This window comes from Falco peregrinus, chromosome 2 (genome assembly GCF_023634155.1).
Source record: "Falco peregrinus isolate bFalPer1 chromosome 2, bFalPer1.pri, whole genome shotgun sequence".
NCBI lineage: Eukaryota > Metazoa > Chordata > Aves > Falconiformes > Falconidae > Falco > Falco peregrinus.
Genome location: NC_073722.1, coordinates 105503275 through 105516929, shown reverse-complemented (window position 1 = coordinate 105516929; position 13655 = coordinate 105503275). Strand labels below are relative to the sequence as shown.

Sequence of the window (13655 nt, the reverse complement as noted above, 5' to 3'; positions counted from 1 at the left end):
AATCTTCCCGACCAAGACACTACAGGCTAAAAGGCAGTTTTTCATTTTAATAACCTCCGAGTTCTGTGGCAAAGGGAAGACAAAATGGCACAATATTTCTTAAGAAATATGAAAGATCCAAATATTTATAAGTACATTAAGAGAAGAATCTGATAGTCTCATTGTCAATATTTTATATAAATACTGAGTGGTCAAAGGACGTCTCCCTTCAAAGTCTTCCAGTTAGAGTTGTATCGTCTGGCAAATGGAGAGTCTTACAGGAATAGAAACTTATTACTGTGCTTTGTCTTATAAATTTTTTTAAACAGACCTGCTGCAGGCAGGACGTTAACTTCCTCAGACTGAAGCGATAAATTATTTCAGCTTTTCGTTGTATAAAGACGACATTCATTTGTTGAAGAAAAATACATAAACAGATAGAGATAGTGTTTATACAGCGTTCTTAATGTATAAAGCACCAGGAACTTTGAGAGGCAGGGAGAAAATGTTTAATCATGTATTACATGTGGAAACTGAGTCAAAAAAGGCAGAAGGCCAGGGCTAAGATGTAGGGACTGGTTCTGGATGTCACCAGGAGTCAGCCAGGCACCCAGCACTCATTAACTGCCGCAGACCATGCGGCGTCCAGCTCCTCTGTAAATCTGCCCATGCATTAATCCAGAATCAATGTCCATTAAGTGACATTCTGGAACTCAGCGGTCTCAGTGAGTCATTCGGGATCATTCAAAGTCATAGCAAATCCCAGGAAGGGAAGTCATTCTGTGACAGAAACCTCAGGTATTTCGCATCTGCGCATACTCGCCGCATGCAGTCTTAATTCTGGCAGGCACTTCTACAAATACAATTCATAAAATCACAAACTTCTGGCCACCAGTTTCATCATCCAGCATCACTGGATGATACGTTTAGCCAGCAGAAATGGCTGCAGGGTAGAGCCATCACCCAATACACAAGTACATAAAGTAACGCTGTTAAGACTCTGCTTTACGTGGGCACACCAGCTCACCCACGTGTTTAAGTGCCTCTTTTCTGCTATTAACGGAGTCATGCCAGTCAAGGAGAGAAGTTGTGCATTAATGGCTCCATTTCTCAAGAGATCCTGACATTATATTGACATCACAGGCATGTTTACTCAGGTGGCTAACCACTGCTGAAAGCAAGCGTTCCTTGGGACAACTCTTCAGAGGCACAGCTCTACCTGCCAGACCTCCAAGGTGCTGGGGGAGATAAATACACAGAGACTCATCTAGGAAACCCCCAGTCTCTGGTAGGTAACTGTTTCCATCCTCCCATGGATTCTGCAGGATATGGCCTCTGAAAGGCCAGCAAATAGCAACGTGTGTCCTCATGATCATTGAAGAAGGAGACTCATCTCAATTAAAAAAAAAAACCAAACAATTTGTAACAGCAAATTATCCTGTGGCAAACTTCCCAGGTGCTTCTCCCATCTCAGTTCAGGTCATCAGTACACTTGCAATGCAGCTCTCCCAGTAATCCCCACTTACCGCACTCCAGTTTGCCACGCAGAGCAGTCCTGGAGCATACCTACCGTGTTCCTTCTGGGTGAGAGTAAACCAAAAGAACCTGTCTGCTCTCGAAGGAGCAGACGTGATGTACTCAGACCACTACCATGCTGCCTACAGAAACAGATTGAAACCAGCTGGAAGCGTGAAGTAAGCTGTAGTGGGTTTGCACGGCATGGTTTTGGTAGTGGGGGGCTACAGGGGTGGCTTATGTGAGAAGATGCCAGAAGCCGCCCCTATGTCCAGTGGAGCCCATGCCAGCCGGCTCCTGGATGGACACACCGCTGGTCAAGGCTGAGCACATCAGTGATGGTGGCAGCGCCTCGGGGACAGCATATCAAGACGGGGAAAAAAAATCTGTGCCAGCAGGAGAGAGGAGTGAGACTATGTGAGAGCACAGCCCTGCAGCCCCCAGGCCAGGGCAGTGGGGCCAGGAGGCTCCAGACCCCGGAGCAGACATTCCCCCCAGCCCGTGGGCAGCCCCCGGTCAGGCAGGCTGTGCCCCTGGGCCATGGAGCCCACGGGGGAGCAGATCCCCACCCCCCCCCCCGCAGCCCAGGCAGGACCCCACGCCAGGGCAGGGGGGGCCTGAAGGAGCCGTGACCCACGGGCAGCCCGCGCTGGGGCAGCTCCTGGCAGGGCCCGTGGCCCTGTGGGGGGGGTTTGCTGTGCCTGTGGGACCACGCTGGAACAATTCCTGGAGGACTGATGCCCATGGGAGGGACCCCACAGCAGAGCAGGGGAAGAGTGTGAGGTGGAGGGAGCGGCAGAGACAACATGCAATGAACTGACCGTAACCCCCCCACCGTCCCCCTGCGCCACTGGTGGCGAGCAGGTAGAGAAATGGGGAATTAAGTTAAGCCCGGGGTGGGGAGAAGATTTTTTTCTGATTTGAATGGTAATAAATTAAACTAATTTCCCCAAGTCAAGTCTGTTTTGCCCGTGAGGGTAATTGCTGAGCGATTTCCCCGTCCTTATCTCAACCCAGAGGCCTTTCGTTGTATTTTCTCTCCCCTGCCTGGTTGAGGAGGAGACCGACAGAGCGGCTTGGGTGGGCACCCGGCCTCCAGCCAGGGCCAAACCACCACATCAACTTAAAACATATAGCGTGTATAGGTTCTAGGCACTCAAAGTCTGGCTTTAAAGCCCCGATCCTGTTGCGCCCTCCACTTGCACAGGCCGCTCCACCAAAGCATCATGGTTCCCAGCACCCGCAGCTAACTGGGACCTTCAGCAACGAACCCAGACCCTGCAGCAGCTGCATGTCCCAGCGAGCCTGGAGCAGGCACGCGTATCCAGACCTCAGCTGGAAACTTACTGACCTCCGCCTGCTCGAAGGACCTCTGCCTACTTCGCTACCTGAAATAGCCTTCTAGCAATTTCACAGGTAATTTCCTAACGCTTAGAACCCAAAATATACTAAAAACCAGGTTGATGGTATCTCAAATTGCCCTTGGAGGAATATTCACTACAGCAGATTCATTTTTTTCAAGTAATGTAAAAGTTAAATGTGTCAAAAATTACTCTCCAAATGTGTCACAAGAGACATTTTCCTCAGGAATATGAAGAAGCAGAATGTTTCCCCTTTGGATTCTAGGAATATCTTTGCCCATGAGATCCTGACTCAATCTGTTGCTCAGGATCCCTTGTCTGATTTTTAAAGGAGTGATCCTGTGACTTGAAGCTGTACATCTTGCGATGACTTGAAAGATCTTACTCTAAAGCCAAGTGTGCATTGGGACAGCTCGACTTTCTGTTGGTAAGATCCTGACTTCAAAGGCAGGAGGGTTGGCACCATCGTATTACTCGAGAAGGAACTGAAAGGACACACACAGCTCTCAGATCTCAGATAGGCTTAAAAGCCATTTGGCACAAAAGCCAAAATCTTCCTACCCCAGATCTTGACGTGGACGTAGATAAGTTCCTCCAAGGCTAGAAGTTGGCTCATACGAGATCCTTCAGCCTAGAATGCCTCTAACATCCTTGGGAGGGTTAAGGAAAGCACATCGGTGCCAAAACAACTGAGAAGTTTATTCTCTTTCTTCCTTACTGACAAGATACCTTTTTTCTTGGTGTGTCTGCACCTTCTGAGCAGCTCATTTTTGTCACTGTTTCAGGGCACAAAGGCAGGCATAGCAGGATATCTGAGGGATACCAGATGTACTGTCACTCTCAGGTGACGTACATTTAGATTTTGGGACCAGATGGGAGCAGGGAGGGTGGCGTGAACGAGCTGCTGTGATGATGTAGCATTGCAAACATCTTCCGTGCTCTCACTGAGGGTCTTAACCATTCTGCATCCAGCAGGATGGTGTATGGACCCCAGGCCACCTACAAGCCAGCTGGCTGTCCCTCCAAAGTGAGCCCGCCCAGATAAAAACATGCTACCCACAAATGAGGGGATATAAAACCTGTAACAGAAGGAGAACGTACTTTTTTCCCCCCTAATTTACGGGCACCAAACAAGGGCCGCTTCCAGGAGGTTCTCCCATCTATTTCACTGCAGGCCCACCTTGAAATAACAAGAATAGGCAAAACACTGTATGAACACTCCCGTGTCATGGCTTCTGGACCACTTAGCTGCCTTCTCATCCCTGCCCTCACATAAGTCAGTGTTGTAAAAAAGAAAAAAAGACACAAAAAAAAAAAAAAAAAAAAAAAAAAAGGCATTACTGCCAGGAACACAGGGACCTAAATGAGTTTATATCTAAAGTAAAGCTAAAGTAAAGGCATTAAACCAGGTAGGATTTAAAACTCATTTGATGTTTTGGCACATTCATTAGAAGGTTGTGGCCTAATTACCATTCAATACGTTACATGCGGGCACAATCCCAGCCAAAATCTGAAGCTTAGTTTCCTTATCTTGGGAGAGAACATGGGTGTATTTACCTGTATCGCTAAAAATATGACTTTTTTTCAGGCCAGTTAATATTCAGGTGTAATGACCAACAAAATGGTCAATTCATTTAATTTGACTGAAACTATAGACCTACATCAGGGTGTGCTGCGGCTGGCAGTGAACCAGAACTGCAGCCAGCGTGGCTTCAATAGAATTAGCACCAGGGGCTGGGCAGTCATTGGGCTTGCAAAACCAAACCTGCTTTCCATATTCTCCAGGGATGTGTAAACAAAAGCACATGACGACCAGCCTCATCTGAAATACCTCATTAAACAAGGTAACATTTTTTCAGTCTTCTTAAAATACACACAAAAATGCCACAATGATGAAAGAAGAGATGGAGGTTCTTGCAGTTATTTAAACCTTGACACTAAACATATTTCCAGTCAAAAAAGTTCTCTTCTGAACCTGACAGCTTATCTTGTTATAGTTTAAAATGAGGCTCTTTTAAGTCTCTCTAAAAAAACCCCTTGAAATAGGAAGAGGCTGTTTGTGGCTTTAGTTTAAAACCACAATATATTAGCAAAAAATATACAGTGAAACAAGCACAACATTAAAATGGTAAGTGCTGAACACTGGCTGGCAAAAGCATAGAAAAGATACTATGGCCAAAGGCCCTGCATTAAATTCCTGGTCCACATTACATTCAGCTGTTGGCTGGGGATTTTTAAAGAGTGGTCCACCTGAAATACTACAGATTTTCAAACTTTTACCCTTGGTGGATAATAGTTTTAGCAGCTTTTCTTCATGGACACTTCTATTATTTGCTATCCCAATACTCTGCTGCAACAACAAAAAGGAGTGCTCTCAGATACAGCAGTTGCACTGGCTCTGGATGCAATTTCTGCCAATATTCCCGATTTCCCCGTCTTTGTGGTTTTGACTGAATTCTTTCTTGTTCCAAGAACACAGATTTGTGGCTTCATGTAACAAGCACTGCTAAAGTAGAGTTGGTGAAAAAATTATGTAAGCATTTAACACTTACTTTAATTCTTTCTTAACCTCTTCATAATCAGCCTGTCCTTTCAGCTTTTCTTCCAGTTGCTTTAAAAGAAAGAACATGGATTTAATTATTTAGATATTTTTTTTCTGCATCATCTTTTCAAAATCATCTTTAAATTATTCCATATATACAGCAGCGCACAAGTGAGGGTTAATGACTCATACCTAATTTACATATATTAGAAAACAAACTATAACCAATTCAACATAAACACAATTATACCTCCTTCCTTTGTTTACAGAGTGCCAAGCATTACAGAACTCAGTAGGTCCCAATTTGGCTGTTTGCAATGTCACTGTCATGTGTTCAATAAAGAGATCGGGGAAGAAGGTATTAAAAATAGGGCAGCTGAAATTTTTACGAAACTGCTAAATTGAGTAAACAAGCAAGATGCTTTGGCACATACTGTATTCATAATACGACAGTTCTCGATAACCTTATCTACAGGGGGGGGAAAAAAAAAAAAAAAGACTGAAGAAGCTGTTGTTGACTGGAATGCCTTAGGCTTGTAAGACATGTACAATGCCTCATGCCCAAACAAGACAGCTGCACCAAGTTGTTTTACAAGCGTTACTTATTGCAATAACTAATATGATTACACACCGGAGACGAAGCATTGAGACCAACCCAGCAGGTCTTTTTGCTCAGGTCTACCTGACCTGGGGCAGTCTCAATGGCTTCTCTTCGGTGTAAAGATGCCACAAACGTTGAAACAAACCTCCTAACACAATCCATAACGCAATGCCACACATTTGGACCTTACCCAGCTCCCAACAACTGTGCTCATCACTACAGGATAAATGCTTCAGGAGGCCTAAAACATAGTGACACATAATTGATGCCGTTACGTTGCTTGCAGAAGCCACATTAATTTCCCACTAATCGTTTCTTTGCTTAGTACAGGTACACCTGATCTAAGCAAAGAAAGAACAGACCTTACTGGCTTGCAACTTCCATGGATAAGTTCAGGGTAGCTCTGCTTCACTTAATTTTTGGTGTTAAAATTGGCACAGAATCCCAAAGGTCACAGGAAACGGAAATAACACAAGGACAGACCAGCCTCAAAGACAGAGCACGTACTTTGAGAATGAAAGGAATATATGACATGAAAAAGAAAAATAGGGCTTTATGTCCAGGAGAGGCTGTCTTCAGTGGAGAAGTGAATTCAAGAAGATCCTACACCTAGTCCTGGGCTTCTCGTTGAATGCAGGAGGAAGGCAGGGAAAAGCTACTGTGAACTTGGATAATTTTAGCAAATCCGTTTAAAATGCAGCCCCATAAAGTTCTGCACCAGCACAGGGATGGGGGTATGAAAGGCAGGGCTGGAACAGACAAATAATTCCAAGTGGGAATGACGAAGTGGGGAAAGTCAGCCAGTGTGTAGGTATCGGCCAGCTCAAAGCTGTCCAATGGGTATAAGCAGCAAACCCAACCACCATGTCATACTGCACCCACGAACTGGCGAGCCCATCATCCTTGCCACCTCAGCAATTCACACGAGGCGTCTTCAGATGATGACAGCAGCATGATGGGGCTCTGTTGGACTTCAGGCTATTTTACCATCTTTTAAAGGATTTGCTATGATGCCCCTTCCAGCTTACGCACTGCTGACGCTTCTGCCTTGCCATTAGTACGTATATGAAAAAGCAGTGGCATAGTGGACATCCACGTTATCAATATACAGCCCTCAAATTCCTGTTCCTGCTTTTTGATACCACAACCCACAGTTCTTAGCCACTGCTGACAAGAGGCATCTCCCGGCGGTAATAGGTGGGCCCTGCTCTGGCAGCTGCTCAACAAGCAACTCTTAATGGACCACCAAAAGCGATTGTTGCACGAAAGCAGGAATTGTTCTTAAGTGTGGAATTTGCACTCTATGGGACATTGACGAAATGAGCAGCCTCTTAAAAGGTCTTGTGTCCCAGCATCCTTACCCAACAGTAACACATGCAGTCATTTGGGTTGTGTTAAAAAGAAAATTACCCACATGCCTATTCCAGCTAAAACATTTTTTTTTTCCACCTAGAATAAGTACAGGGCAAGTTTAGTCATTTCTTCTGACATGTCCTGCCTTACCAAATTCCAGTTACTAACTGGGACTATGGGGAGTACCGACTTTGCTGTATATAGCAGACACAGCGCTACAGGTGTTGTGGCCCTGCTAAAACCCCCGATACTGATGGAACTAGGAAAATCCTGGTTGATGTGACCAGGGAAATCCTACAAATATCAAAGATGTTTGAGGTTTTGGAGATCTCCAACATCTGTTGAAATCTCATGCAAATGTAGTACACAATCCCAGGGTCCAAGGTGTCACTTCGGTTCTCTAAGTCTCCAGGAGGGCCAGCCACAACGTGCTGCAAGCCTAAATGGACTCATTTAGGTTGGAAAAGACTTTTGAGACCATCAAGTGCAACCATTGAAGTTCAAACAGCTGTTCAAGCTACAGCTCCATGCTGAGCAAAACAGAGTTACTTTAACAAGGAACCCAGCTAGATTTTTTAATACACCAGATCGGGTTCAGTAAGACTGGGGAGGGATCTTTAAATGAAACCAGTTAGCCAGAGAGCCCTTGGGTACAGGGCAGGAGACTCAGCATCATGACCGACAGGTTTCAAACTTGATGCAGGCAATGTGAGCACCCTGCCAAACTCTACGCTGCATCTTTCAGCTCTTCCTGACCACGTCGCTCTGCTGCCCGCTTCTAGCTGCTTTTTGCTGCTCTGCAGCTTAAAGCAAAGATACACTACAGTTCTCCCCTTCCTTCACTCTGTGACTTGTAACATTTTGGGATCTAGAGCAGATGAGCTCTAGGATAGCTGGCTATTTACGCTAGTCCTCATATAAAAGGCTCTGGAATAAATTTAAAACAAACAATATCCTGGGTTAGTATGTTAAATACTTATGCAAGGATATGCAAAGAAAAAAGCCCTTTGTAGAAACAGATATAAAATACTAATATAAATAATACTAATAAAATACTAAGCTAATGATTCTCATTTTAATGTAACTATATTAAATGTAATTCTGTACATGGATATGCTATATGCTGAAAGTATTTCTGGAGATTTTAGGTACAAAACAGAGTTAGAAAAAAGAAAAACAAAGCTGTTGAAAGAATAAAGCTGTTTTAGACTCTCAGGTACTTGTATGCTGTTATAGCAGTATGGCAACCAGCAATATTTTACTTTGAATTGTATAAAACCCACATACATCCATCATTCCCAAGTACCTAATATAGAGATTGTTGCCATGGAAAATCAGCACCTCAACGTATACTTTACTAAACAATGTAAACTAACAACTGAGAACACAATGCCTGTATATAAGCAGACCATTTAGGCACTTGGCATCTTCCCAGTCAACGACTGTTTTAAAATGTATTAGTATGGTAATTGTCTCAAAGAACCCTGTAAAATGCACAGAACATGGTATAACAAAGGTTCAAGCTGTGAGACAATCTGGAGGAACTAATATCTTGCACTAAATATCAACCTGGTTAATTCAGGCAAAATATATTCTAATGTCCTCCAACACAAAAAAATGCAGGGAGCCAGAGGACAGAAGGAACGGCTTGGTGGCATTTCTGTACACTAAATTTGCAAATATTCCACATTAAGGAATCGTCTTGCATTGGTTGTATGAATGAACCCATGTCAGACCATGCACAGATTGGGTCCCCTCTTATGTTATTTAAAAAAGCCAACCAATCGTTACCATATTATTAAATAAAGTGTCTTAGGTAAATAGCATGGGCTGTATTAAGGGGCTTAAAACATTTTAAAAACCCATTAGACTAATGCCATAGTTCAGTTCAGAGTGATAAACTAAAAAGCCCATATTTAATTAACCCAGGTTATTTGATGTATCTCTTTACTAACCGGCACTTTTACATTTTAACTGGGTAGCAGGGAAGCTCTAACTCCCAGCAACAAAGGGTTAATATAATTATGGTTAGAAAAGTCTTGTTACTAGAGGATATGTTTTGATTATTAGATCAGATGAAGATAAAGAAGCAATAATTTTGAAAGTATTTCTGTATTGTTTCATTAAGTCATAGAGTATTAAAGAATTCCCCCAAGATATGGTCTGAGAACATTGCTTTAATTTGTGAAACCGTGATTCATTTTTTGTGGAGGCAACCATTACAATCTCAGTTATTTCAGAAGTAATTCCTCTATAATCAAACATGAGATCAACACATTGCCACTGAGATTTCGTTCTTTGTACAATGGATCTCAGACACAGGTTTTCCCAGCACTTTAGCTTAAAAGTATGTATTTTGCAATATTTTTATACTGCAACAAATAAGGTTAAGGAGGGTTGAAATGACTAAAACTTTATCAATAGTCACTGCATCAGACACTATCAACAGGAACCTAAATACAGAGTATTAGCCAGGCAAGCCTATGAGAAAATGGAAGGAGATTACTGAAATGAAAATCAAAGACTTGCTCTGTCATTTCTATGATCCTATTCCCTTTGAAGTTAATGGCTAAACTAATGCTGACCTCACCAGGAACAAGAAAATCTGTCAAGTGCAAGGACTCAAGATATTTTCTATCAGGCTTTATGAAAAAATAAGAAAAGACCCATAACACGGGTGTAGCCAGCAAAATGTGTCCCTCAAAACCAGGCCAGCCCCTCCTCGCTCATTAATGAGTGGTGCCCACATGGTGACAGATGGGCAGAGACCGCTACTCTCAATGTAAGAACCTAATAGGTTTCCTTTGCTCTACTGAATTTTCATAAAAATTCTGCAAGGCTGTCTTAAAACATGCAGAAAGCATACTGAATGCAACACTTCGGCTTTCATCCCTAACAGACATTTCTCCACATAAATTATGCTACACCAGAGCAAAACTAGTAACTGTTAAAAAATGTCAGAATTAGAACAATTTGTAAGAGTTTCAATTGAACATTAAATCATTCCGATAGCGGAAAGCTACCCACGCCAGTCAGAGCTAAGTGGGTACTATCAGCCTCCCGATTTCAAAAAAACTCTCAGACTATAAAACCTGCAAGACTATGAAGTCTTTCATGGAATAGATAAATTTATCTTGTTTACACTTTGAAGCTCATAGATGGTAGAACAATGGAAGAGACAGGAGTTACAGGAAACTGATTCATAACACATGTCAGGACACATTTCTCATGCTTACTGATAGATCAAAACTGTGTGGGCTAGCGCACAAAGAAAGTGAAGCTGCTGAAGCAGAAGGTAAAAGGGTCACTCACAAAATTGTTAGATGCTTCTTCTGGTTTTAGTGCAGTGCTAGTGCAATGCAAATGAGTATAGGACTGGACCGCTAATTATAAATGGGAATTACTGGGCAGCAAATACACAGTTAAAAAAGATAAGTTATTAAGACTAAAAAGCCTTCTCTCCGTGTCTTGATTTTACTTGTCTTTATGTCCTAAATGATACACTTCCCTTTTCCAGTGGAGAGAACTGGAGGGGGTAGCAGGTAAATTCAAAGACAAGCCATAAACATTCCTGGCAAATCTTCAGTACCAATCATTGCAACGGGAATTTAAAGTTTTGAAACCTAACAAGGATTTTCTGTGCCTTTTCAGTTCAGCTACTTCACTACATATCCATGGTAAATATATGCTGGGGTTTGTGGGTTTTAATTCTAAAGGCAGCCAAGTTTTGCCCCCCCAAAAATAATACAAAATTCAAAACAATGAGAACTAGGCGAATTCAATTTCAGCAAAAATGTGGTCACTTAGAATAAAATGTCACAGTAACTAGAATTCACCGGCATCCCGGAGAAATCAGCGGCTTTTACGGTGCCTCTCAGAACGACAGAAAAGTCAGGTCAGTAAAACCCCGTATGGGTACTTAGTGAGAGGTACAAAAGGTGCTGTGCAGGGAGCGAAGCCCTACCTTCAGTGTGCTGTTCTTGGCGGTCAGCTGCTGCTCCAGCTGTGAGATCTGGCTGCTGGAGTTCTCCCGCAGCTTGGTGAGGCTGCCCTGGAGTCTCTGGACATCTTCTACGAGCTGGGCGATTTCTCGCTCCTTCGCAGCCAGTTCTACTTCCAAGCTGGAGCGTGTTAGCACCTCGATGGCCTGCTCCTAATGGGAAAAAAAGTCTTAGGACCATAGAAAGAAAGAAAAGGCCACAAGGTTGAATTTGGGACAGTTAGGTAAGGACCAACCCAGCACCGGGTGGCATGAGAGACAGAAACAATTTCTAAATCAGGGACTCCCATCACTGACTGGGTGAATCTGGAAGATGAACCTTCCCACTCCCCAGGACAGCTCTTTGGTAAAACAGTGATAATGGGAGAAAATAAATTTCCTTATTTCCTAAGTGCACTGGAAAGATGCAACCATGAAAGTCAAAGGATTCTATTTAGATCTATTTATTATTAATAGTTCAAATGCTTTGACAACTATGAAAATCTGTGCTCACAAAATACTAATCAGATAAAATATTCTGAAGTAATGGAGCAGAATTTCTTAATCAGGAACAGCAGAGTCATGTGCCTTTGGCTCTTTGGATGCACGCTGCACATTTCAGGCAAAATTGTCAAAAATTGCCCCAAACTGCTACTTCCAGTGAACTTGCTCCTTGCATGAAAATTGTTCGCTGTTAAAGTTATTGCTAACAACTAAAGCCTCTCCTCCACGGGGAAGAAGGCAGATGTGACAGCTGTAAAACAAGGCCATTCTCCCTTTGGTCTCCACTTTCAGAAATTCCCTTTCCAAAATCAGGATCCTTCTTCCTCCGGTTTCTCATGGCTGCAAAATCCATCCTGAAGTCTGAAAGTTCCTCACTAGACTGACTTCCCAGCAGGACAAGAAATAAAGAGAGGACAGAGGATGTTTAGAAGAAGGTAGATCTATTCAGAAAAGATAACACAGACTAATTGTACCATCTCTTTTGTCTCCTTTCGTGTTGAGAGATCAATAGCTATAATGCATTGGAAGGGTCTGAACCTCTCTTCCACAAAGACCATAAGGAAATCCTTGTACAGATCAGGGAGCACGAGGCAGCCCGACGATGAAGATATGTTCCATTAAAAAGCCTGCAACGCGTCTTACGGAGGTTAACGGCTGCTCCTCAGAAAACACCAGTGAAGTAGGAAAGAATCCATTTACCAAGAGCGAGACAATGATCGTAAGCATTATAAACCAAAGAGTCTATGGTGAAAAAGCTGAAAATTCAACTCACTGATGCTGTCACCCAGGCACTTTCCTTACAATTAAAGATGACATTGCAGCAGATTGAAATATACTCTTTACCTTGCCTTCTGGAAAACTCAGGCACAACAAAATACCTTTCCCATATCTTGTAAACACTTAACTTGGTTCTCAGTGACTACATACTATTGTACCTCACGGAAAGCTACATGTACGAACAGCAGTTAACAACCGTCTCCCATTACACTGAATTATACTTTTAACTTGAAAAAGCCTCTAATTTGCTTGCATGAAACATCACAAGTTGTATAATCATCTGCTGCTTGTGCCTATTGAGACTAGAACGTAGAGTCTGAAATAAGATAGATAATGATCATTTTCATCCTGCAGTAGTTGTCATATTAAATATAAATGAAGTGCAGAAGTACTATTAAATACAAGAAAGACGTAATGTTAAAATAATGATAAGACTAGGACACGAGATAGGAAGAGGCCGGTAATTCAGAGTTACAAGTGATATTCAGGCTTTTTATTTTTCTGGGTTTTTGTGGGTTTTTTTGGTTTGTTTTTTTTTCTTTTGCAGCCTGCTTGTCTATCTTTTGACTTCTCTGAGAAAATACTGGGTTGTATTAATAGATGACTGAACAGATCTGGAGGACTTACAGTTTGTTACTCATTCTCTGCAAATGTATTTTAAAGGCAACCATGTGTTTCTCCGATATCGGTGTCAAGCATGTATATGGCTTGCAAGAAAAAAAGCAATATAAGCAGCATGATTTCTTTTATTTGTTAAATCTGCTGCTTAGAAGTAGACTAAATTTCACTTAATTGCATATTTACATTTAAATACTCCTATTTCTCCTTTGGCAAACAAAAATCAAAATAATCTGTCTGCTCATCTGTGATACCTGTTAACCCAGGACCAGCTGGAGTCCTGTAATAGCATTCTGTGCCCGCAAGGTCCGATCAGCAAAGCCAGCGCTACCAACCTCCCCAAACAGCAGCACTTGCTTTATTTAGAAACACGCAGAGAAGGCAACAAGCAGCAAAACATTTAGGAGTGCAGGATGTTTTCTGCAT

The 13655-nt window shown here is 42.6% G+C and overlaps 1 protein-coding gene across 8 annotated transcripts in view; it reads right to left on the bottom strand.

Annotated features, from left to right (window-relative positions):
* CUX1 (cut like homeobox 1) overlaps positions 1–13655 on the bottom strand; it is a 281435-nt gene that overhangs the window by 77890 nt on the left and 189890 nt on the right. For all 8 annotated transcript variants that reach the window (XM_055797921.1, XM_055797915.1, XM_055797916.1 and 5 more), the window contains exons 11-12: positions 11316–11504; positions 5408–5466 (exon numbers count right to left, since the gene is read on the bottom strand). In XM_055797921.1, the coding sequence (XP_055653896.1) occupies positions 5408–5466; positions 11316–11504 (248 nt within the window). The remainder of the gene's footprint in view (positions 1–5407; positions 5467–11315; positions 11505–13655) is intronic.